General features: G+C 36.9%; 1 protein-coding gene across 16 annotated transcripts in view; it reads right to left on the bottom strand.

The window, feature by feature from the left end:
- ANKRD31 (ankyrin repeat domain 31) overlaps positions 1 to 24805 on the bottom strand; it is a 60502-nt gene continuing 35697 nt past the window's right edge. For 9 of the 16 annotated variants that reach the window (XM_027635219.1, XM_027635217.1, XM_027635225.1 and 6 more), the window contains 9 exons: positions 24482 to 24641; positions 23961 to 24043; positions 23121 to 23199; positions 20942 to 21038; positions 18363 to 19392; positions 16050 to 16190; positions 13649 to 13745; positions 10323 to 10520; positions 1 to 1541 (listed from right to left, as the gene is read on the bottom strand). In XM_027635219.1, the coding sequence (XP_027491020.1) occupies positions 1390 to 1541; positions 10323 to 10520; positions 13649 to 13745; positions 16050 to 16190; positions 18363 to 19392; positions 20942 to 21038; positions 23121 to 23199; positions 23961 to 24043; positions 24482 to 24641 (2037 nt within the window). In that variant the 3' untranslated portion in view covers positions 1 to 1389. Of the gene's footprint in view, positions 1542 to 10322; positions 10521 to 13648; positions 13746 to 16049; positions 16191 to 18362; positions 19393 to 20941; positions 21039 to 23120; positions 23200 to 23960; positions 24044 to 24481; positions 24642 to 24805 lie in introns of those variants that run through there. The other 7 variants (XM_027635234.1, XM_027635218.1, XM_027635220.1 and 4 more) reach the window with 7 other exon arrangements.

Here is a 24805-nt window from a genome sequence, read left to right as displayed (position 1 = left end):
GGTTTTTTACATTAATTTTATTAGACATCTTGCAACAAAGAAAAAATGTCAAACAAACATGCAATTCAGAGGTCATTTTAACAGTCAAATATTTTCTGCTTTTCAGTGTAAGTGCCATATTTGAATGAACACTTCCTTTTAAAACAACATGCCTTCAGGTTTGTTTTGCTGCTGCAGTTGTGAGACCACTCCATATTCTTTCTCTGTGGAAACTGACCTTTACAAAATACCTGTTACTCAATAGCACTTACCTTTTTTGACTTCCAGGCCATTTGCATTTCTTTATTCTTACAGCCCACCTATGATTGCTCATGCATCCTATGGCACAGTATTAGCTGTCTGCGTGTCAGACCCCCCTCTCTTCCCTAAACCAACTTCTCTTTAAGCCACTAATCAAATCTCTGCAGAACATCTCTTCGCACTACAAATATCTTGCTGAGGCTATTTTGTATTGACAGAGATACTTCTCATCCCATTCACTGGAGTTAGCAGCAGCAGGTACAATTATTTCATCCCTTCTTATAGTCCAGAGAATGAAAGAGCAAGAATGCCATTTGAATGCAGATAACTCTCATGACAGTCAGACATGTTACAAATATGCTGCTAAGGCAGATTCGCACATTGTAAAATTAAAATAAATAGAAACCCGCCAGAGTTTGGAATGAATATCTAAGATGCTGTCAGATGAAAATATTTGTGTTCTGCAAACAGGCTAACTGCAATTCCTGCCATATGCCAGCACATTTTCTGCCTGTCAGAAACACTTGTCTGGAACATGAATGGAGTTTCCCTGAGCACTTCCAGTGGCCAAAATTCCTCTTTTAACCTCTCCCACTACCTGCCCCTCTTCTCAAATGTTATATTCATGCCACACAAAGCAAAGCTGCTGGTGATTTTCAAAGCTGCCCATCTTGATTTTTTGCCTACCCTAACAGTTTATATTATTACACAAACATGTGCTGTCATTTCTGATAGCACATGCTCAGCCAGAGCAGTTCCAGGTTTAGGTGTAGGAAGTAACTATTTGTGTTGATATCTGTCAGGTTCTGTGCTGCCCCATCAAGCATGAGCAGTTGCTTAAATCTTAAATTAAAACTTGAATTCCATACAAAGTTATCAACCTGGAATATAATTCATAAGTACCACTGTATAACAGTCCTCATCTATTTCGCCATTTCTTAATTTTGCAGCACAAAATTAAATATTGATAGTTATCCTTATCTGCTACTAAGTACTCCACTGTTCCTCACTTAATCAGTCTTTCCATTCATTCCAAGTGCTGGGCAAATGATTTATCAAAATGATAGTAACGTAGCACTTAGTTCTAAAAGCCCAAGTATTTACTTCTAAGTGATGAGAGGAAAAAAAATGTTAGTACTCAAAAAGTCTTTAAAATCCAAAATCTTCACACGCTCTGTAGAAACTCCAGTGCTTTTCCATTACAGAGCATGGCAGAAACTCCTCTTTACGTACCATTACTCTCTCACAGAATTGAAGAAAATGTGTCAGACTTTCCACTGAGTTAAACTGGACAGAAGAGCCTGTTGAAAATGAACGCAAATGATAACAGAGTGTTTACTGGAGTAATGGAAAACAAACATTGGCACTACTTTCTAAAAAGGTGTTTGCTATTTGTGAGACCATGTAATCATTAGTGTTCCCTACAAATCTGTAACATATCCTAGAATTCTTGTGGAGAAAGACTCAGGACATTTCACCAGTATCTCTCACCCACATCCAGCCTACAGTGAGACAAGGGCCATATTAGACCTTCTGGTGCCCAGGCTGAAAAGTTAACCATCCCAGATATTTCCAGTTACATAACAGGAAAATGCAGTTTTTCTTTAGTACTGATGGAATTTCACATATTATGTCTACAAAGAGGTACGCTTGGTGTACTTCCCTAAATTGAGGACTCTCACAGGGAATACCCATCCTACAGTCCTGAAAGGACTATATAGAAAGGAAGGCATACACTCATAGAGAAGAAATTGCAGGATTGAATAATGGGTGTTTGCAATATTTAAATATCTGCTGGACTGAATTAACTATTGAAATGAATATATTTAAGGCATTTGTGTCAATACAAAAACTGAACTTTTTAAAACTTAAAAATCATTCACAAAGTAACATTGTAAAGATCCAGCAGTAGGAAATGTTACAAGGCATTTCTCCGTACACAGTACAGACCCCAAAAGGCATTTGCAACTGTAGATTTCAGTGTTACTTGCTTTTGTTTATCTTTCATCCTCACTTTCTCCCTTCAGCACCCTTGCACAAAGTAACAGAGTTGCTGAGCTGCCACAACCAGCCCAGCACAGAAACTGCCAGTGAGGGCAGAACTGTCACACTTAGCAGGTGGTATCAAGAGAGGGAAGACTGTCATTAAAGTAGGGATGTCTTCTGATTAAAAAAAACAACAACAAAACCAAACAACAAGCCACATCAAGAAGGTGTCCAAACAACATTCAATAAGCAAAACAGGGTACATATTTCAGGACTATTAGATCAGTCAAGATAAATCCTTGTCAAAGTGCAGAGAAAACATATTTGAAGTGACATCAGCTGGCCATTTAGTTTGCACCTACTTCTGGGCTCCCATGTGCCACCCCAAGAGTCTCTTTCTCTGATACTACAGTTTTCCATTTGTGTCACCTACACCGCTTCCAAAAAGCAAAATATATTCGCTGAAAACATTGGTAGAAGAAGCCAGTGCTAAAACAAACAGTGTAGCTTGTAAGTGTTAAGACCTTCTAACTCCATGTCTTGGTAATAATTACCCTGCCACACCCTGAATCCCAGGAGCTCACCATCAAAAGCAGCGAAGCAGAAAATTGCTATTAGAAGCAAAAGGTCTGTGTTCAGAAACGCAAACAGGGAGTTTTATGTGTGTGGATGTTCCACACCCGCGACGTCCACAGCAAAACTTCTGACTCCAGTGAGGACAGGATTGCATTCGGCATTTTACACCATCTGTGCATCTTCAGTACCCTCAGCCACAGCATAGTACATAATAGAACAAAGTATATGATCTCATGTCTGGGGTATATTTAGGTATGACTGACTGCAACAAAGATAGGCTGCACACAAGTCCCATGCAAGAAGTTACATCACAAACCCTCCTCACACAGTCTTTACCACTTGTGAAGCAGCTGTCAGTTGCACTAGAAGAAGACAACTTATACACTCATCTAGAAGCGATGTTTTAAAGGGTACAAACAGGAATGTTTGGACAGAAAATCAAAATATAGTTTTAAGAACAACTTCAGGTAAAAATAATCTTAAAAGTATGCCTGGGAATTTTTTTTATAAAAGAAACTGGCAGAAACTGAGATGAAACATTGTCATTAATTCTGAGTCTGTACTGCAGTGACATGACAGGCATGGCTTCAATCTGCTTTGGTTTGTTCAAAATAAGCTTCTTCATTCTCAAATCTCTACATTTTGTATACAAGCAGAGGGAAAATTCTTAGCACAGCCTGAATTTAACATCATGTTTTGAGAGATCATAATTGGAGAAAAGACATTCCTTTCTTACTTTGGAAATACTCTTTGGAAATGCTCCACATTGATTTAACTTACTTACTAAAAATTCTCAACTCAAATACAAAAGTGTAAGAGAGATCTGACCAATTAGATCTATTGAAGTAACTTTTTTCTTCAGCAGCTGACAGCTTGTTGATTCCTTTGGGTTAAATTTACGTTTTACTTATCCGATTAAGATTTTGTAAATTAAATATCAGTATTCTACTGTAAATACTTTACCCGAGTGAACAATTAAAATATCTAATATCTATAACCTCTATTTTTTAATAATTTAGGTAACAGTCAACAGCTAGCAAAACCACAGTAATTTATATTTCCTAAGGCCGCCTTCCTCAATTCTGACATCAATGTTTGATATCAAAATTTCTACATCCATAGACAATATTTCTTCCCCAGTAAGGATGAATCAGTATTTTAGTCCCTGTGTTTTTTCCTCTATATTCTGACACAGATTATTAATGTCCTTCCCATTTTTCTTTCTCAATTTTTTCTCCCCTTTCTCTTTCCCTTTCCTATTATTTTTAATCATCCAATACCCACTTTGATGTTTCCTTCCTCCATTCTGCTGACTGTTAACTCTCAGACCCTTACGAAAGACTGGCAGCTTCCAGGCTGTAAACAGCAGAGAAATGTTGCTATACTGTTATCCAAAACTCAGGGCCCCCAATACAGAGGAAAACTTAATAAATGAAGACACACAGAGGCAGGGTCTTTCTCTGCTTTCCTACCCTTGCTGTCCTGTTAGGTGTTCTCAGTTTTCTGTCATCTTCATGAACTACAGGATAAAGTATCAATACTAGAATGAGTTTTTTTCCCCAAAAATATGTGGAATGCACATGTTGTCTCTTCGCAGCTTTTCCATCCTGCTTATCAACAGTTTTTCTGTCTCTGAAGGCATCTATTTTAGTTCTACAGTTTTGAAAATCCCATTGGTATCTTCCTTACTTATCCCAAGCAAGAAAGTGTTGGGACTATCCAGAGGCCCGGTTATGCATTTTATAACTATTTTACTTGGGGAAATTATTTGTAAAAGGAATTTAAATGCTTTTGTAGTTTAAGCAACATATTTGAGTAAATTTACAGGCATCAGTGAATCCAGTTTAAACATTTCTGTAAAACAGGTAATCATTAGTATAATCTGAGAGATCATCTGAGGGAAAGATGATCTCATTTGCAGTATTTGGCAAAGTCACAGGAGATTTTATTCTTCTAACTCAAAAGGATCTGGTTCAGCACAGCTAGTCTAGACATGGTCTACAGATGCATAAGCTAAGAGAAGATCTAAGAACAACACACTTAAAGGTGACAGCCTTTGATCTAGAGTGCCACAAGGGAGTATTTATAAAACAAAAATCTATTTTTAAGTGCTTTCAAGTTTCTTGGGACCTACCCACACTCCTCTCAAGAACTTAGAGAAGACCAGTCAAAATCTAGGAGTCTCAATAGGCATTGTCTGTTCAGACCAAACAAGGCCTTAGAAATGACAGCCAGCAATTCACATAACATTTTTGGGCCCTCTGACTCTTAAAAAAAGGTTTCTACTAAATTGAGGCACAAGAATTCTGCCCATGCTAGTAGTAATTTTGAAAACAACTTTTCTTTCAGCTGATCGAGACCTGACATTTTGGAAAAAGAGATGTGTGTGAACAGATTGAATAGTAAGAGTAGACCTTTCTCCAACAAAATATGTTTTCCTAGTAGTTTAATATTTTTCCCCTCTGAATGCTTTTGCTTTTCTCCAGGTCTCCCCACAGTTCTTGATTCACTTCACTTGATATCAATTCTTTTTTCCTCCTGTAAATGCTGGAGTCCAAGGTTTCTGTCCTTACAAACCAATTACTAAGGAGTGATCTTTTTTTAACATTCAGATGAACCATGTCAGTTAGACACCTGAAGTTAGGGTGGTGTCCATCCACTATAAGACACAGGTCAGCAGGGATTTTGTCAATTGTGATCCTCTTTGGCTATCCCCATCCCAATTCTGAAAGTAGCTTTTCCCCAAGAATTAATTTATAAAGCAACTGTAAATTACACACACTGCATTTTTTTGAATTAGTAATTATAACTCTTTGAAAAAAAGTCAAAGGATATTTATAGCATCATTATAATAAATAAATCATTTTAGTTCGGAAGCTACCTAATGGACTTTAATGACCAGATAATTCATGGAACAGCTATAACAGTGCCAGAAGGACGCAGAGCACCTTCTGATAGTACCTTAGCCTACATTTTTTTCCCTTCACATATCAGACATAAGTCACTGTGGATGATCTATAAGTTCAGTTCATCATTTTCCTATAACTGGAATTTGTATAGTAATAATGTGGAATTTAATTCATACTTCCACAATTCACTATTCTATTCTGTTGTTTCTAGATAAAATGCTAGATTTGAGAAACATTTCCTTTTTCACTCAGTAAAGGATAGTATTCCTCAGAAGTTCATTTTTCCTTTTTGCCCTCCAGTGAGATTGGCAAAAACAATGTCACAAAGCAGAAAAAAATATTAGGTGCTTAAAATCATTCTTCTTTCAAAGTTTTTATAACTGGGCCTTTCTTGTTGCACTCTGTATCTGCATGGGAAAAGGACTTGCAGGTATGATTAAAGATTAAGTAATCATGCCTTTTATTCTAAAGAATCACTTTCAAGGTTTACGCTGAAATCTCTAATTATTTTATGTTTCATTTGGCAGAAAATATTATTCCTACAAAAGGACTCAGAGATGGTATACTTTTTCAAAAGATATACTTTTTCTGTTTTTAAACATCTGAAGAAGGTAAAATAATAATATTTAAAAAAAAGTTTTCTTTAAAGCATTGCCCAGATAAGTGATATGAAGTGACACGAATACATTATTTTCCATTAAACTTCTGCCTACATCACAATCTCATACAGTAACTGGTTTTTATCTTCTTCTAGGTATCCTTGGGCCTGTTAGCCAGTAACAAATACTTGTACATGACACATTCTGAATCATTATTCTTTAGGAACCTTGGATTGGTGTATTAAGATATTGTTAAGTTTTTCACTTAACAATGTGAGGAAGTCAAGTCCTCCACTGCACTCCAGAAATCCACCGATGTTTCAATAACCTCTAAGAGAAACAAGATAACAATTTAAATCTCAGTGACTCTTGCCTTCTTTGATACAGATATGATTTTTTCCTCAAAAGGTGAGAGAAGTATAATTGACACACATGCAAATACCAATTGAGAAATGTAAACAGCCTCCCACAGAAGAATCTATATTCAAGACTGAATTTATAAAGAAATAAAATATAATAAGTATTTTTGAAATAAAACAGCTGATTCCATTTTTCTCACACAAATATTTTTACACAGTTGTCTAGATGACCTTTTGGTTTCTCAGTTAAATCAATCACCCTACTTCAATATCAAATTGCAAGTTCAATAACAACAACCTAGTACCTTTTATTAAAAGGGACAAAGATTGCTTTAATATGATTCCTAGGAGTCTACTTCTTGGTATGACTAGCGGGGTGCAGGTTTCCAGCATATGTTTCTTTCTTTTCAAACTTATTGATTTATTGTTGTACACTTGATTATACAGTTGTATAATCATTTGGAAGGAAAATGCTTCTCTAAAATTATTTCTAACCACTTTAAGAAACTTGAATTTAATGTGCCAAGATAATGCATAAGAAGCAGTTCCAGGGCTAAACCTGGGTAATTAAAAACACAATACTTTAAAATTCTTGCAGTTTATAGCAGACTGAGATGCAGACTGGAAGAAATGGAAGAAAAAGTATAAATCAAACTTCAGCCCACCTGTAGAAAAAACAGCAGCTCATGTTTTCCAAGCACTGGCAAAATCTACAGCGGCTGTAACTCATTTGCTGAGTATTATGTACAGCCTCAGAACAACTCATAGAGCCTTCTCCTAGGCTATTAGCATGTGGTGATTAAAAGACTGAATTGTTTTGTTTAGAAGCTTTGTTGTAACTTTCTTAAAAGTCACTGAAAAAAAGATAGAAGTATTATATAATCTGAACACTCACCAAGGTAAAATCATCAGGTAGTCTCCTAAATGCTTTTATTTCACATGTACAGTGTCAAAAAAGTCTTTCCTCTCTGTTTCAAGCAAAGCAGCAGCTGAAGCCAGTGCCTCTTGAAGCTTGCTGTGTATCACACTGCCTTTTGTTTATTGCTTCCAAAAGTAAGATAAGAAAAGATAAATGTGTTCTAGGAAGATTATCTACAACAGTTCTGTTTGCCTTAGTCTTCTCTCAGTCTCCATGGGACCACCAAAGCAGATGAAAACATCATAGTGCAGCTGATGAATTAAGAAGATGGGTCAGTTATCAAAGGATTATTTTTACAATTGTTTCACAAAGTAAAAAGGCCAGAAAGCCAGTGTTCAAAGCACTTGACTAGGAGTTAGTTTATGTACTCTTAGGTAGGTTTTCTTAAGGAAACATGGTTTCTGTATCAACAAAGAGGGGCAATGGTTGCAAGTTTTTTCAAGCAAGATTCCAACTACATTCACTGGGGAAAAAATCACCATAAGCACATGAATATGCTGTACAGTCATATTATGGAATGCCCATCCTTGAAAATATTCAGAATTTGACTGGACAAGGCACTGAGCAACCTTATCTAACTTGGAAACTGGACCTACTTTGAACAGAGGGTTGGACTAAAGATCTCCACAAGTCCCACTGAACCTACATTAGCCTGTGATTCTGTGTAATCACACTGTTACCTAGTTATTTCTGCAGTGATTTGCCAGTTTCAGAAAAATCTAACTTACAGGTAAGAAAGATAGATATTAAATTCTTAGAATTGGCTTCCATGACATGTAGTCCTTGATAGCTGTTTCTTTTTCCCCCCTTTCTCCCCCTCCACAAGTTTTTGGCCATCTAAAAAGTGATTTTTGTTTGTTGCTTGCTGGCCACATACTTCAGTTCTGAGTCAGTCATGTGACATACTACCTTCTAACCTGCTGGAAGTCAAACAACAGCAGATAGAGGATTTTGGAAAGGAAGAGTGTGCAGATGAAGAAAGCCTATACCTCAGTCACGGTATGCAAAGGTACTGGAAAACACAGCTTAGTAAATTCTGCAAGCAGAACTGTGTGCTTCTCAGTAAAGTAAGTAAGTACCTAAAGCAACTGCCTTGTACTTTACAGTACTGGAAAATACTTTTAAATATTTTGTCTATGAGCCCTAAGGAAGAGAAAACAGTGTAATACTTGTGCCTTGAAATACCTCTGAGCTTGAAAAATATTATGGATGCAAAAAATTTGGATTCCAGAAGGCTGAGAAATCGAAATTTGAGATGGTGGTTAAATTTTTTAAGCCTTATACTGCATTTTAGGCAGCTTTTTTTCCTTCAATTAACAGGGTAATTATAGTAAGTATAAACAAAAATTTATATATGGAATGACATTTCTGTAAATTCCCAATTTACTATTTTTTATTATATTATGAAACTTTAATTTTGCATGATCTCCACTGACTGCTATGGTTACTTTTGCTACAAAATTACTCTACACTCTTGCTGTAACAGTTTCCACACAGGATTGAGCACCCAAGGACCACATATGCTACAAGACCATTATTCTGTTAAGCAAAACTAGTAACCATATTTCTTAAAACATGAATGTGGCTGTTAATTTGTTCAGCAGAGAAACGTAACTCCTATGAGACATTACTTTTCAATTCACATCATAGGGTAGTTCAATTGGGGTTTTTTATACATAAATCTGAAAACAATCTACTACATAGTCTGGTTTTTTTAACTTTAAAGACTACCTTCCTCCAAATATTCTGCTCTGGCTTTTACTAAGTCTGAAAAAAAAACCCCAAAACCACAACCCACCAACAACAACAAAAATAACAACCAAAAAAACCCCATCACAAAACAAACAAAATAAACGTGTGGGATAACAAAGCATTTTCTGCAGAGGTTTGTCAACCCTGGGGTAAACTTCATCCTTTGCAAGGTAGCTGCAGGGCCTATGTACAGAAGCATATAAAGAAATGCTTTAAACCGTGGATACTTTCAGTTTGCAATGACTGACAAAGTTTAGGCCCTTCACTTCTGGTTTCTGTCCTACTGCCTCCCAGAGCAGATCTCACTCGGCGCTGTTTCCCACTTCAGTGCAGTGTTACCTGACACCAGGGTTTGAGTGAGGTTTGACTTTGCACTTTGGTCAATCAGGATCGTCCCTCTTAGTGTAACCACAAGCAGTACAGAAAAAAGTACCAGGTCCAAGTGCAGTTATCACTGTTCAAATCGTACAAATATTACACATAGGGTTTAATGTGCAATCAACATAAAAATGTAAAACTGAAAACACAATGTTACAAGCTCAGTCAACTACACAAAGATCAGAGAATGTTTAGGAACATTTCCACATCTTCCTTTAAATTAGATTACATGAGATTATTTAGCAATGCTTATGTATCATATTTCTCCACCTAAATCCAGAAGACATTTGGCTATGCTATTATTTTGGAAAGACATTTAACTCAGTACTCAAAATGATACGGAGTTATTTTGTTAACTACATCAAAATAGCAAAATGTTTCTAATTTGGACACAGGAGAGTCAACCGTACTGAGTTCTGAAAAAATCACTGTTGGGTCATTTAGATGAATCCAACCCATCAGCAGCGTCATCCTTTTTCTCCAGCACTCTTTCCCTCCCACACACTAATCAGTTCCATGCTACCTACTTTCTTTTTCCTTTCATACCTCTTGCACAGTCCCTGAATCCACCATTAGCTTTTTAGACAGTTAAAAGAACACTTACTCATAAATTCCCTGTCAACAGCTGCTTCTCTTTCAGCACACAGCAAAGTTTTCATAACTTCTCTTGGGGGCAAGGATGGGGTATCTGGATGCATGTTGCTCAGGTCAAAGCTCTCAAGAGGCTGAGCAATGGAGACACTACTAAAACTCTGATGGTGCTGGCTATGGTTGCTGCAGACCCTTGTGATAAAATTCTTTCCTGAGAGCATAAAACGATAGTTTTCTTCTAAGAACAAAAAGTAACACTTAACACTGGTGCTTTAATGCACAGAGCAGATATGCTTTTTATTTTTCTTAACTTTTTTCTCTAAATTTCCACTTAGTCTTACACCACCTAACACATGTAAGGGCAGACTTTCCTTTGCTCCTTTGCAGCCCAGTTGTTGCTGCTGTAAGATGATTTTTTTTAAAAAATATATGCCTTCCTTGGCAAAATTACTAGACACCACATGAATTTAACTTGGAAAGTAGCCTACTAAATATATGAGTTCGTTGCTTGCCTCAAGGAACACAGAAACATATACCATATCACATGATATCCATATCATGATCACAGCAAAACTATTCTTACTTGCTTTCAAGAAAACTTACTGAGTTCAGCTGCTCATTTTATGCTCCATACCTGAAATAACACTAACATAAACCTTCCGAAACAGCTCCTGGTTTAGACATTAAGAAATCACCCAGATACCCTTGAAAACACTCTCTGTTCTATACAACTTTAGGGTCTTTCATGAACTAAAGTTGAACAAGAGTTGTTCTAATCTTTCTAAGTGGAAAGATGGGTTATTAAATGCATTAATGATTATTAAAGGCATAATAGGATTGTCAGAGCACAAGAACTGGACTACCTGTTTTCCAAAGACTGCCTTCCTGAAATAGCAACCTTCAAAATGAATATGCATATCACACTTACTGTAACAACTGGATAAGCTTTTATTTTAAGCCACTTTTCTGGAATTTCAATATGAAATTAATTACCTAACATCAACATCTACTCTGCAACTGACATCTGCTTCTGAATCCTTGTTATTCTTCGTCATTTTTAGCAAACATTATCTCGTCATTACATGTATCAGAAAGCACAGAGGAATAAATTCCAAGCCATATAATAACTGTTTCCTCTGCTTTCCTATATACAGATAGTCTAAAAGTACTGTTTATTTGCTTAAATGTTTAGTTCTCACTCAGACTTGAATACAGTAATTCCCTCTTTCTGCGTGCATGACCCTGGAACAGAAGGGACGTAAACTGAAATTTAGTCGGGATTCAGATGACCAATTCCAAAACTGCAATATTTAATGCTGTTCAATTTTTTTGCACTAACACTCCTAAAGTAGCTAAAAGTCTGCTGCTGTACAAACCTTCAAGCACCTTATTAATCTCAACCAAGCTGGAAAGATTGGTTGAGATTATGATTGATTTCTTACGCTGGCAGCAACAGAACATCAACTCCATCTGTCTTGCCTAGGGGCCTTGATTTGGTACATGTTCTCAGGACACACTTCGTAAACTGGGCTGCATACAAAGTTCATTGGTAGCTGCTTCTTTCTGTTACAAAATGGCTAGATGCAGCTCCTGCGCATATCATTGTCTTCCCACTTCTCCATACCCTTCATACAGTATCCCAATGAACACTGAGCTAAGATACAGGAAGCTGGAAGGACAGTGAAGGAGGGGTATTCAAAAGAATAGCATTCTCCTCCAAAATCACTCCAATTACAGACCTCAGTCTTCTTTCTTAACAAGGCTCTGGGATGCACAGAAAAAAAATCAAATTCATTAATACAGTGAGAAAAACAGAAGTTTGATTCTTTACAAAAGCAGCATTAACTTCTACTATATAATACGCAAAGGCTTCAAGCATATTAGAAAGATAAAAGAGTGCCTGGGAATGCGTCCAGGCAAGCAGTATGGAATAGTCCACATCCACACCAGCAACGTTTCCTCTGTTTTTGAGTAGGCTGGCTGCAGGCAAAATGCCTGTTGTGAACAGTGTTTGGAACAAACTAACTCCTGAACTCGAAACCATTTGAGAGTTGCCAAATGACTGCAACTGTTCTCACAATACAACACTCCAGGTTAATCCTTTCCTGAAACTATTTAAGGCACTGTTTAATTTCCTACTATATATCTGGCCATCTGAAACAGAACTGAAACTGCAAACACTCTGGTTTTCCCTTCCTCAATTTCTCACCTTGGGCTAATTACACATCACAAAAAACAACTTCTTTAAGTACTCTTTTCCAGATTGCCCTGGACTATTTGGGAAAAAACACTCTCTGCCCTTTAGGCTGATTTTCATTTGTCAATAGTATTTTTTGAATAAATAGATTTCTCAGTTCTAGAAGTTACAACATTTATCATAAATATTCTGCAAGTGGAATAATTTAGAAGAACTAGTGAAATTTTCAAAAGCCTATTAAAAAGTTATAAAACTAAACCCATTTTAAAGTCATTTACACCTGGTATAAACTGAAGTTACTGAAGCAAGGCAAACTGAACTCATCATCTGGATGGTCTTAGCTTGAAGAAGATACCAGCAGAACATGGTAGTTTGAATATCAAATTAGTTATTTTGAATTATTATATTTTAATTTATTTTTTAAGAACAGACTAAACCTGGTATCCCAGTTCACATGAAATGCAAAATCTCATCCAATTAATGGCACCAACCCCAAAAGCCCAAAACCTTTTTGGATTCCAAGCACAACTGGCTGTCAAAGAGACTTGGGTTTCCCGGAGAACACATTACTTATCAAAATTGGACTGAAGTTCTTAAGTCTGCTGGGCAATTCCGAAAAAATTGTTCGGTGTCATTTTGTTTCTTATGCACTCTGTTTCTTATGACTATTTATCTCTAAAAGAGATAAATAACCAGGGGTTATTATCGTTGCTTGGGCATACTGGGATTTCCACCAACACAGACTATTCAATACGATTTGAAGATGTACGTGAAATTAAAACTTATGCTAGTGTATCTGAGTTTGCAACAGAATAAATAAGTATTAAAATAGCTTATTAACTTCACTATATATCAGATATTTTAATGTAAAACTTTACACAAAAAATTTTAACGCAGCAACCAAGTCATTATTAACTATTCTCTTCACACAACAAATTTATGGAAGAAAAGAAGTGTACTTCTTTAGGGTTCATGTATAAGTTCTAGCACTACTTTTATTTCAAGCCCAAGATCTGTGACAATCATGTACCCCAGAAAAAGCAATCGGAAAGCAATAGAGGAATTTTGGGATTTTAGTTCTTCAGAAATCACTTTCTGATGCTTTCAGTCATGGCAAATATTAGATTTTAAGTGGTACATACCCAAAGGCTCTCCTTCCTGTGTTGGTAACTCCAGGTCACTGGAAACTGACACTTCATCAACAATAAATTTTGACAATTCTGTCCCAAGATATGTAACCTGCACAAAGAAATCTAAATGGATAACTCATTGATTGATTTAGTGGATTTTTTTTTTTTTAATAGGTGTAAAAATTTCACTTTTCTTATAAAATGGAGTTTATGGACTTATCAATCTAATTTGTGTCTGTCAAGATTAAGGAGGAATTCTGCTAATTTGAGTTCTAAATGAAAGAAAAAAAATCCACAAGCAAAATACAGTCCATGTGCAAAGCCCTCTAAACTCTGCCAGTATGTTTGCAGCGTTTGTCGGTGACATCCTGACATTTCAATAAGCTTGCTCTTTTTTATTCAAACTACCTTTCAGCTTTTTCTATCCCTCTGAATCATTATTAAAAAGAGTGTTTTCAAATACATTAATGGCAACAGGCAGTTTAAAAATAACATGGGCCTATTACAGGATGAGGATGGTCAGCTCACAAACAGGGATAGAGACAAGCCAGGGATGTTTAACACTTTCTTTGCCTTTGTCTTCAACATGGAATACACATCAAAGAGGTCTCAGTGCCCTGAGCTGGAGGACCATGACTGTGAGAAATATCAACTCCCAGTCAACCCTGAAATTTTGAGGAATCTGCTTCTCCAGCTGAATCCCTACAAATCTATAGGGCCTGACGGGATTCATCCCAGAATCCTCAAAGAGCTGGCTGATATAATTGCAAAACCTCTCTCAGTGATTTTTGAGTGGTCTTGGGGTTCTGCAGAGGTCCCAGCTGACTGGAAGCTGGTGAACACTGTCCCAGTTTCCAAGAAGGGCAAGAAGGAGGACCCTGGAAACTATAGGCCTGTCAGTCTAACTTCAATGCCTGGTTAAGTTATGGAGATTATTCTGTGAAGTACTGAAAAAAACCTGAAAGACAACAAAGTCATTGGTCACAGCCAGCACAGCTTCATGAGAGGAAAGTCCTGCTTATCAAACCCAATTTCCTTTTATGACAAGGTAACCCTCCGAATTTATCAAGGGAAGCCAGCTGATGTAACTTTTCTGGATTTCAGCAAAGCTTTCAATACTGTCTCTCACAGGATCCTTCTGGTCAAAATGTCCAGCACACAGCTGGATAAGCACATCATGTGGTGGGTGAGCAATTACAGAGTAATAGTGAATGAGGTAACATCAGACTGGTGACCTGTCACTAGTGGGGTTCCACAGGGCTCCATCTTGGGCCCTGTGCTTTTCAATATCTTCATAAATGACTTGGACAGAGGACTGGAAGTAAGAAAGTCTGGATAGTAAGAAAGTCTGCAGATGGTGTGAAACTGAGAGAAGCTGCTGACTCCCTTGAAGGCAGGGAGGCCTGAGGACTGGGCAATCACCAACCATATGAAGTCCAACAAGGGAAAGTGCTGGATTCCGCAGCTGGGATGGGGCAACCCTGGATGTACAGACAGACTGGGGAATGAGATGCTGCAAAGCAGTGTCAGGGAAAGGGACCTGGGGGTCCTGGTTGATGGCAAGTTGAATATGAGTCTGCAGTGCCCTGGCAGCCAGGAGGGGGCATCAGGCAAAGCATCACCAGCAGTCAAGGGAGGGGATTGTCCTGCTCTGCTCTGCGGCAGCCCCACCTTGACTGTTGTGTGCAGTTTTGGGCAGCACAATATAAGAAAGATATTGAATTCTTAGAGAGTGTCCAAAGGAGGGCAACAAAGATGGTGAGGGGCCTTGAGGGGAAGCTGTATCAGGAGCAGCTGAGGTCCCTTGGGGTGTTCAGCCTGGAGGAGACTGAGGGGAGATCTCATTGCAGTCTACAACTTCCTCATGGGTGGAAGAGGAGGGGCAGGCACTGATCTCTTCTCTGTGGTCACCCGAAGGAACATCCTGAAGTTGTTTCAGGGGAGATTTGTATATGATATAAGGTTCTTCATCCAGCAGGGGTTGGGTGCTGAAACAGGCTCCCCAGGGAAGTGGTCACAGCAAAAAACCTGACAGAGTTCAAGAATGGATGATACTGTCAGGCACAGGACAGTCCTGTTGCGGTGAGGCCAGAAGGTGGTCTCAATGATCCTTGTGGGTCCTTTCCAACTTGGCATATTCTGTGATTCTGTGATCTTTAACACTATTCTTTCAAATCCCTGATAGCCCACAGTGCAAGCATTCCACATTCTTTCAACACTTATGACTAGTTCATCTCTGTACAGCTATAGTTATGTAGCTCTATCTTTGCTGCTCCCTTGGTAAAAGTAAGAAGATCTCTTAAAATTTAGGCTTGTATTCTTTTCTGCTTTAAGAACTGTACAGAGATCTAGATTAGTGAAATTTGTTATATCCATTTATTATTGCTATTTTTGGCAGTAAAATCAGGCCTACCTTATTCCACACATACTTCCATGTCACAGAAATATCACTTCCTAGTAGGTCTTTAACCCATTGAACTGGATTCTGCAGTATTCGTCCTTTACTGGTTCTGATCTTGCCATTCTTTAAGATTGTAGCTTTATGACTAAATTCCTAAAAAAAAAATAAATTTCAACTCATATATTAAAAAATCTGAAATAACATTCTTGGAACATGAAAAATGCTGAAGAACAATATAGCTGAAAAGTTGCAGCTAACTCTCTTTTTCTCTGAAAAAAAAGTGAAAGAATTTATTGCCACTATCATAAACTGTGTGATGTAAAATAAGAGGATTTATTCCACCAGAAAAAGATGTTGTAGCCAATAAGAGGACAAATCTCCCTATGTGTTTACCAGAATTGTATTTACATCTTAATTCCTCCTAGACAAAACAAAGCTTTGAATAAATTATTTTGCAACAGTTAACTCAGGCACTCACAGGAGGCAAGTCCGTGCAACAAGGAACTGCTACTCAAATGCAATCTGCCTTACACATGTGGAACATGCATGTCACAGTGAAATTCCAGCAAAATGCAAAGATGAAACGTATTTGCATAAGAATTTCCCTTATATCAAGGGATATAATTTATATGTTTTAGGAGGAACCTGACAGTCTTATCTTATGCAAAATTAAGTATAAAAGAACTTACTGTTAATGCTCCTTTGATAATGTAAATACAGCTCAGTTCTGCAAACACAACCTCCAGAAGCACAACTCATTGTGCTTAATAATTGTTTATAATTGAGCAAAATAAATAACTGTTAAACAATTGTTTATAACAGAGCAAGTTTCGGTTTTGTCATATTGGTCTTGGTTAGACTAACAGAGCTAAACAGTGGAAAAATCAGCTGTTGATAAACTCCATTAGTAAAGTCACTTATCATGCATGAGGTTAAATAAATAAATCAGAATAAGAGGAGGATCCAGCAAATATTGAACCACCTCCTACCATATCCACTGGCTTGGGGTATCCGTAAGAATTTAAATTAAGATGATTAACCCAAACGTTTTGATGAGCACTCAATCCAGTTCAGTTTCACAGCCTAGGCCTACAGAATTCAACAACTGCATTCAGCCTGTCCAAAGCTAACCATAGGTATGGACTATGCACCAGCTGCATGTTGTTAAGTACATCTCTATAATGAAAAAGGAAAATTTACTGATCATCTTCTCTTTGCAACACAACAGACATTGATTTCTAAATTTCAATCTCTATAGCACATTCTTCCAAGACATAAATGGATGTCATTTTCATCCTAGTAAAGATCACTGACTTTTCTACACTCTGAACACCAGTACTTCCACAGGGGGTTATAATTCCTTAAGATCCACATGCATCAAGCTGGTATCAAAGAAAACTGTCTTGAGAAATGACAGTAACCATACTGAATTCTTCATCCCTTGAATTAGTCATCTTGCAGTTCAAGGGAATATTATATGTTCTTTAAAGAAAAGAAGCATGTGTACATACCTATCATACAGACCACCGTAGAGCCTTGTGATTTACACTATCTTGTTACTAACACAAGACCACATGAAATGGCAACTCTCAGTAGAAAAGCATTCCAGAGCAGATTATAGGTGTAGAAAAAAGTGTCCTTTCTACATTAACTGCACCGGGTGAGTTGGCTGAAGAGAACCTTTCACGTTTTTATCAATATGCTGCCCTGCAAATAACTAGCTCTCATGTGGGAATTCAGTTAATAATTCCCTCATTTGCTCAATACTAAACCAGGCCCCTGCCAGCTGCCTTGCAAATCTGCTCTGTATTTGGAGGGACATGGACATGCTTTTCTATCAAAAAAGAGGTTTCTTTTTATTTTTTTTAATTCAAATATGGTTCGTATCAGACTGTAAAATTAGCTTGTAGCCTACAAGCAAAAAATTTTGCACGTATTTATGCCTATGAAATCCTTGATGTCACAATTCTTTATTTGAGGGATTTGCTTCCAAAAATCACATTAAATCACAAAACCCTTAAGCTCTCGCTCCTTCCTTCTGGTTCTAGCAGTAGGAAACATTAACAAACTGATAATGCAAAGTTAAACACAAATTTTACACATGCAATAGTCTGCGTGTTATAGTTACAGATCGATAAAAGACTTAATCCATAGCATTTTCCTTTAAAACTCATAAACAATTATCTGTAACCAATGAACAAACACATTCAATAATGAGTGCTGAAGATACAGACTGAATTATGAGAACTCCTGATTCCCCATTTTAGTGTGTGGGGTTTTTTTCATTATATGCTAATATTAATATTATTAGATCTCAACAATTACCTGCAGTTTGAATTCTAAAACATTTTCTCCTGGCTTAATCCTTCCCAATTCAAGCAGATCTATCAACTGAAGCTTTTTCTTACTTTTCCGTTCATACCTCACTTGTTTTTGTTCCCATTCCTGGTTAGTATAGCTCTGTGAAGATTTCTCACTAACATTTACTTGAGAATCTCTATTTGAGGTAAGATTTGTAAGCACCAAGTTGGTATTAAATGAATTCTTACTACTCCAAAAGACCATTTGCTGTGAAGTATTAGGGAAGTTCTTCACAGGTGCTAAAGAATTTACTTGCTGCTGCTGGAAAACTTCTTTCTTGTTTACATATCTGTGCAGATTCCCATGCGTAATAACCTGCAGGCAGTCACTGGCTGGGTGACAGACATTCTTATTCACAATATTTAATGTGTTGGTCACTGAAGTGGGATTTAAAGACTTGTTTCCTTGTTCTGCAAATGCTACACAATCAATGTCTTTTTGCTGTGAGCATCTTGTTTTAGCAGTGGAAACAGTAGGATCTGAAGGCAATGTCACCACTTCCGCAGCGTTTGTCAGCTTTGACATGTTGTCAAAGGGATATTCTCTTACACTGTTTTCAGATGCCAAAGCATGATCAGAAGCCTCTTTGCTTCTAATTGCTTCTTTATTTGCTCCTGTCTCATCCAAGCAGATGTGTGGATGCTGGCTGCAGTCCTGAGCTGAAAATCTATTTTCTAAAGAGACATGTGCTCCTACTCTGCTTCTATTAGGCATGTTGGCACAAAGCCCCATACTAAATGTAACTACATCAGGACATATGATTTCATCAGCAGTTAAACTTTGTCTTACATCATTTCCACAGAAAATAATGCAGTTTGAGCTTTGCTTCTCTGAAGATGATGAACTGAACATTTGCTTTGTTTTTCTGTAACTTTGTATTTTCTGCACTAATTTTTCCTGGTTTTGGGCAAGAGTCAACAGACTCTTTTGCCTAGAAGCAAGGTTAACTAATTGTTTCCTCAGTGCTCCTTTTTTGAAAGATTCCACTGAAGCCCTATAGAAAATAAAAAAATAAGGGCATCAGAGTTACTGTAAACACAAAATAAAGACAGTTTAATAGATGTAACCTACTAAGAACAGCAATATGTTCCAAAGGACTCTGCCAAAACCTAAAATATCAACAATATTTTTATCCTGTATGAAGTTTAAAGTTCAAATCACAGGGTTATGGACAAACTGCAGAATCTCACAGCAGGATGTACAAGTAAGAGAATCCCATAGAATTTGGATGGAAAGCATCAAAACAACCTTGTACTCCTATACCACCCTTAATTCACAGAATCCAAACTGGGTCTGTATTATAACTGTCTGCTCTTTTATTACCACAAATAATAATACTTCATTGAATTCAATGCCTTTCAGGATCTAATTTGGAGCCTTCTAAAATGAGCTCAGGACGAACTACTGAAGGGTGATACTATCAGAATTTTTTTATGGTGCACATAACAAAATATTTTGTGAAGTTACACTAGAAGTACCACATGACCATTAAAAAAAGAGAATAGAGCATCTTAGGATTACCTGCAATTCCCAGAAATATTTATCACTTCCCCCTGGAACAGTTTCACTCTCAGTATTAAAATGCAAATAAATCTGTGTAGCTATTAATTTTACTGTCCTTGTTTCTTAATTCAGTCACTAGTTCGTTCACAAGGATAATCTGGAACCCTAATTCCTCATAATTTTTTTTATTATCTGGTAATTTACACATTACATTTTATAGCTGGCAAAATGGCTCGTGGCAGAAATATTTCAGTCTCTGCTCAACAGCCTGTATGTTTTGCTGTGGGTCTACCTGGGAGCTGTACATGCTGCTTTTACATAATCAACCAATTCTGCTCACACAAACATTATGGAGACATCCTCAGAAGCTGGCCTAGAAAGCATCCATTAAACAGGATGTTATATTCTTATCTCACCACATGACCAGCACTGAGGTAGTCCCTCTCAGAAGGAAGAAAAAAAGAGGCCTTGTGAGAGCTAGAGTCATGAAGCTGACAATTCACACAGTCCATGCTCACACTAAGGTGAGCACTCCTATCCTACATTTGAGTTGTCCTCACAAAACATGAATGTCTGCAAGCATGCTTCAAGCCATTTCTTTAAATGGCTCTTGGCCGAACACTCCTAGTCTAGGGGTGCTAAAGAAACAAACCAGAGGCAGGGACACTCCAAATAGTGTCTTGAGTTGCTACTACCTTCCCCCATGATACAGATCAAAATTAATGTCTTTGTTCAATACCTCCATTTCCCAATTTCTTCTTAGGTATTTTTCCACACTTTTTGCATGTTCACTACTGAATTTCAATGCCCACTGTGTGCACAGCAACTGATTTGTATGCACTAGCTCAACTGAAGTTCTTCCTTGATGTAAATGCTTACTGGGGGTAACTGAAGCCAGTGTGGATCATGCTCCCACAAAATCTGAATGAAAACCACACAGATTTACTTTCATGCCACTGTATGCTAGTCTCCTAAAAACTTCTAACACTACTTCTATGAAGAACAGCTTCCTATCAATACAATCCCTCTATTCTGCTTACCTGTATTTTTTAGCAAGGGCATCCCTCTCTGTTTTCTGGCTTGCAAGCATTTCATTCAAAGTATCTTGTATTTGAGACAGCCTTTGTATATACACATCTGTTCAATATTTTGAAATAATCAAAATTATGGTGGTAATAAGCAGTAGAAAATAATTACAGTAATATCCTTTTTAATGTAGCAAATACATAGCCAAAGTATGAAGATATAGTTAGAGCAGTACCTTATACTGTCATGCATACTGATAGCTCTTTACAACTGGATTACTTTGAATGAAATCCTTCAGAATTAAATGCAGGTTTAATTCTGAGAAAATAGTTTGTACTGGAAAATTTTGAAGTGCACGTACTTTGTCTAGATTAAAAAACTGCCCTATGGATGATAAGCACTGAAAATTTTGAAGTTCTTTGTGTTGCAAAGAGCTACTTACGATGACAATTATACTGAGGATACCTGCAGAAGTTACACAGAAGGTGCACAAAACTTTTATGTTTGAAATATTATAAAACAGTTTAATGAACCAAGACTGTTCCAAGTTACATACAATGATAAAAGTATATCGATCAAGTTTTCACAGTTTCAAACCCATATTATAAACTAGAATGATAAATTGTCCCTTTTTGTTAGTTATATTCTTCTAAATTGAGAAGAACAAATATCAACTCCTCTATATATACCCTATCTCTTAAGACATATAATATAAGGGAGGGCTAGAAGTCACGACCAGTGGATACCACCAGGATAATTTGCTACACATGCTTAAAGTCTACAACAATCAGTGTAAGCTTTTCTTAATCATGAAAAACGAAATTATAGGATTAAAATTAGCATTTGTAAAATCCAAACTGGTTTTAAAGCATCTACCAGATATTTACCTACTCAGTAATACATACATACTGCTCTTATTAAGGCAGCTTAACAGCGAATTTGAATCTGCTATTTACAGGAGGTTTCACGCACGCAAATACCTTAGGATTTTATTCTGTGTTTTAAGTTTGTCAATGTACTTCCATGTTCTTGTTCAGTCTTGTGCCTCTTCGGTAGTAATGATTATGACTTAGTTTAAGATGTGCTATATTATTAATGCTTTTGCCAGTAGTGGTAACAGAGCACCATGTTCATTTCTCTCAAACTCCTAAACAGGAGAAGTCTGATAACTCTTTTCGATCTTTTTATGAAATTGCACTTATCTCTGTCCATAGGCTCCTGCTTCTTGTATCATCTACCTGCTTGTCCAACATTTTTCAAGAAAACATACCTATTTTAATTAAGACTTCATACATCACAAATTTGCTAAACTATAAATCTGCATACTTCCATATTTCACATTTCCTTTTAAAGGGAAAAATTTGCTTGTAAATATAATTTGAAAGCTCCACCCTATATTCAGAAAAACAGATTTAAGAACAAACCCTTTCTTTCTGTCACGAATCCAAACTGTTTCATGGGCGTGAGCTGCTCCAAAGTGAACAGTCCTGCCTAGATGGCAAAGGCAGCTGGAGAGAGAGGCCTTCGTCAAAGGCATTCCTACAGCAAGCTATGCCAACTTGAAGAGTCACGGTACAGACACAACAGACTCCAACTGCTTCACAGCAGCAGCATCATGATCTCCTAGGAAGTCACTGTCACTTAGTAAATTCTTGAGATTAAGCTGAACTGAGATTTGATAGCCTAAGACAAATTACACCTCTGGGCATCAGCATTTCTGAAACTGTCCATCATCCACAGTGTTTGCTTAAAGAATTCTCTTTTTTCTCTCATAAATTATTTCAGGCTCCTGGAAGTCCTGCCACAGAAGACTGAAAACGCTGCATCTGCTACTTTACATACAGACATAGATGTTCTTGATCATGGAGAGGCTCATGTACTTGTAACTGAATAATGCTGCCAACAGTGGGCATTCTTATCTAATGATCCATTTTGATATAATCAGTTCACTTGAGATCTGTGCCTCCAAGTGGCATGTTTACCTTTTTTGTCAAAATATTCATTCCTATGTAAAGTGGAAATACTTCAGGAAGTGCACTTACCTGAGAGATGCTATTAAAATCTTATTCTCTAAAGATATATTTTCCAGAGGAGATAATCAAAATATATTACATGCAATAACATTAAAAACAATTACATAACCAAAGATATCTACCCTCTAAAAATAGGTGAAACACTTGAATTTATGTCTACCTGCATCTTTAGAAGTTGTCAGTTCATATAGCAACAGTTCTTTCTGCTTCTTTTCTGTATTTTGTATGGCAGCAACATTCTGTTAATGAACACAAAATTACATTAAGAAGCAGAGCCAAGTGCACCATAAAAACAGGCCATGATACATGGCCTGCGGTTTAAGTATTGGTGGACTCAAGTCATTCCAGGCAGGGAATTACTATGTGAAGGGAATGGGGCACTGCTAAGACAGACATACATACTGTCAAGGGCTTGCTCTGCAAGGGGTTGTCACAGTCTGGTTTTATCTAGGCATTCAAACTAGTCCATACTCAGAGACCCACCTCTGAGCACACTGCAAGGATTAGACAGTGAAATTCAGCATGACAGCATCACCTAGGCAATGCAGATACAGCCTACAGATACCAGCAAGAGCTCTCCTGACAATCTGTGCAAAAATCTTCCTGGTTGTTTTACATTAAGATAAACGATTTCTAAATACCTTCATCATGAAGCCAATTCATTACTGTTTCAAAAAGAACCCTTTTGGAAACATGATGAAAAGCCTTAGGACTCATGACATTTTTTTCTATTCATATAACCAGTAAGAAATATAAGTATTGAATACCCTTTGTACAATAAATGTAAGTGCACAGGAATCATTAAAAGAGCGAACAATAAACACACTTGTATATGTAAAACACAACTTACCTATTATAAACCTCTGTATGATGCTGTTTTTACATACATTTTAATGGATTAATTATTTACATTATATTTTTATATTACTCAGTCAGCAAATGTCACTATGCACTACCACACTAGGAAGCAGTTTAACAAAACTCTGTTATCTATACTTACCACACTGTATTTCTCATGTTGTGGCTCCCAAGCTGCATCATCATTTTTACAGTAGTCAAAGCAACAATGTTCTGATTTCCTCTCTCCACAATTCAGAAAAAATAAATAAAATTTATTATGAATTTGCAGAAGCATAATAGGTTACAAAGATACAATGGCAGATCAAATAATAAAAAATATCTTGTATAAAAATGAAATCAAATTTAGGTAGCATAAGGAAATAAGTCCTTAAAGTTAACACTTTGAAAACCACTTATTTCCCTTCCTGTAATAGGAAATATGGATAATAAGAAAATTTGAAGACCTGAATATTTTCTTACACCTCATTCTCTCAAAAAAACCAAAACCCACTCATGTATCCTACTTTCTGTAAATAAATTAATATAATTCAATAGTTAACAGAGTTAAAAATATCAGTGCCAGGCAATACGCAGCTCCACAAATCAGCACTATTTGAATGTATATTTTTTTTCTTAAGACCATGGGGTAATACTATAATTTACATTACAAAACCAACATACCAGTACCTTCAATTGTCGGAACGGGAAGTAGAGAGTTCATAGCACTGTAAGACTTCAGAAGTTCTTTCATTTCTTCATCACAAGCTTGATCCACAGCACTTTCCCCTGCTCCATCCCTCTCATAGGGATTCGCTCCATACTGCAGTAGAATCCTGACTGCCTATTATGTATTTTTATTATTTGTATTGTGGTAATTCTTACTGTGGACAACTATGTGTGTTGTATCTAACATAAATCACAAATAATACACATACAAATAAGATACTCTAAAACCTGTTACACTTGCAATCCAAATTAAACAAACCAGATTAACTGGCTATTATC

This window comes from Corapipo altera, unplaced genomic scaffold (assembly GCF_003945725.1).
Source record: "Corapipo altera isolate COAL_440 unplaced genomic scaffold, ASM394572v1 61411, whole genome shotgun sequence".
Taxonomy (NCBI): Eukaryota; Metazoa; Chordata; class Aves; order Passeriformes; family Pipridae; genus Corapipo; species Corapipo altera.
Note: the sequence above shows the minus strand (reverse complement) of the source record. Positions and strands in the feature narration are given on the sequence as shown.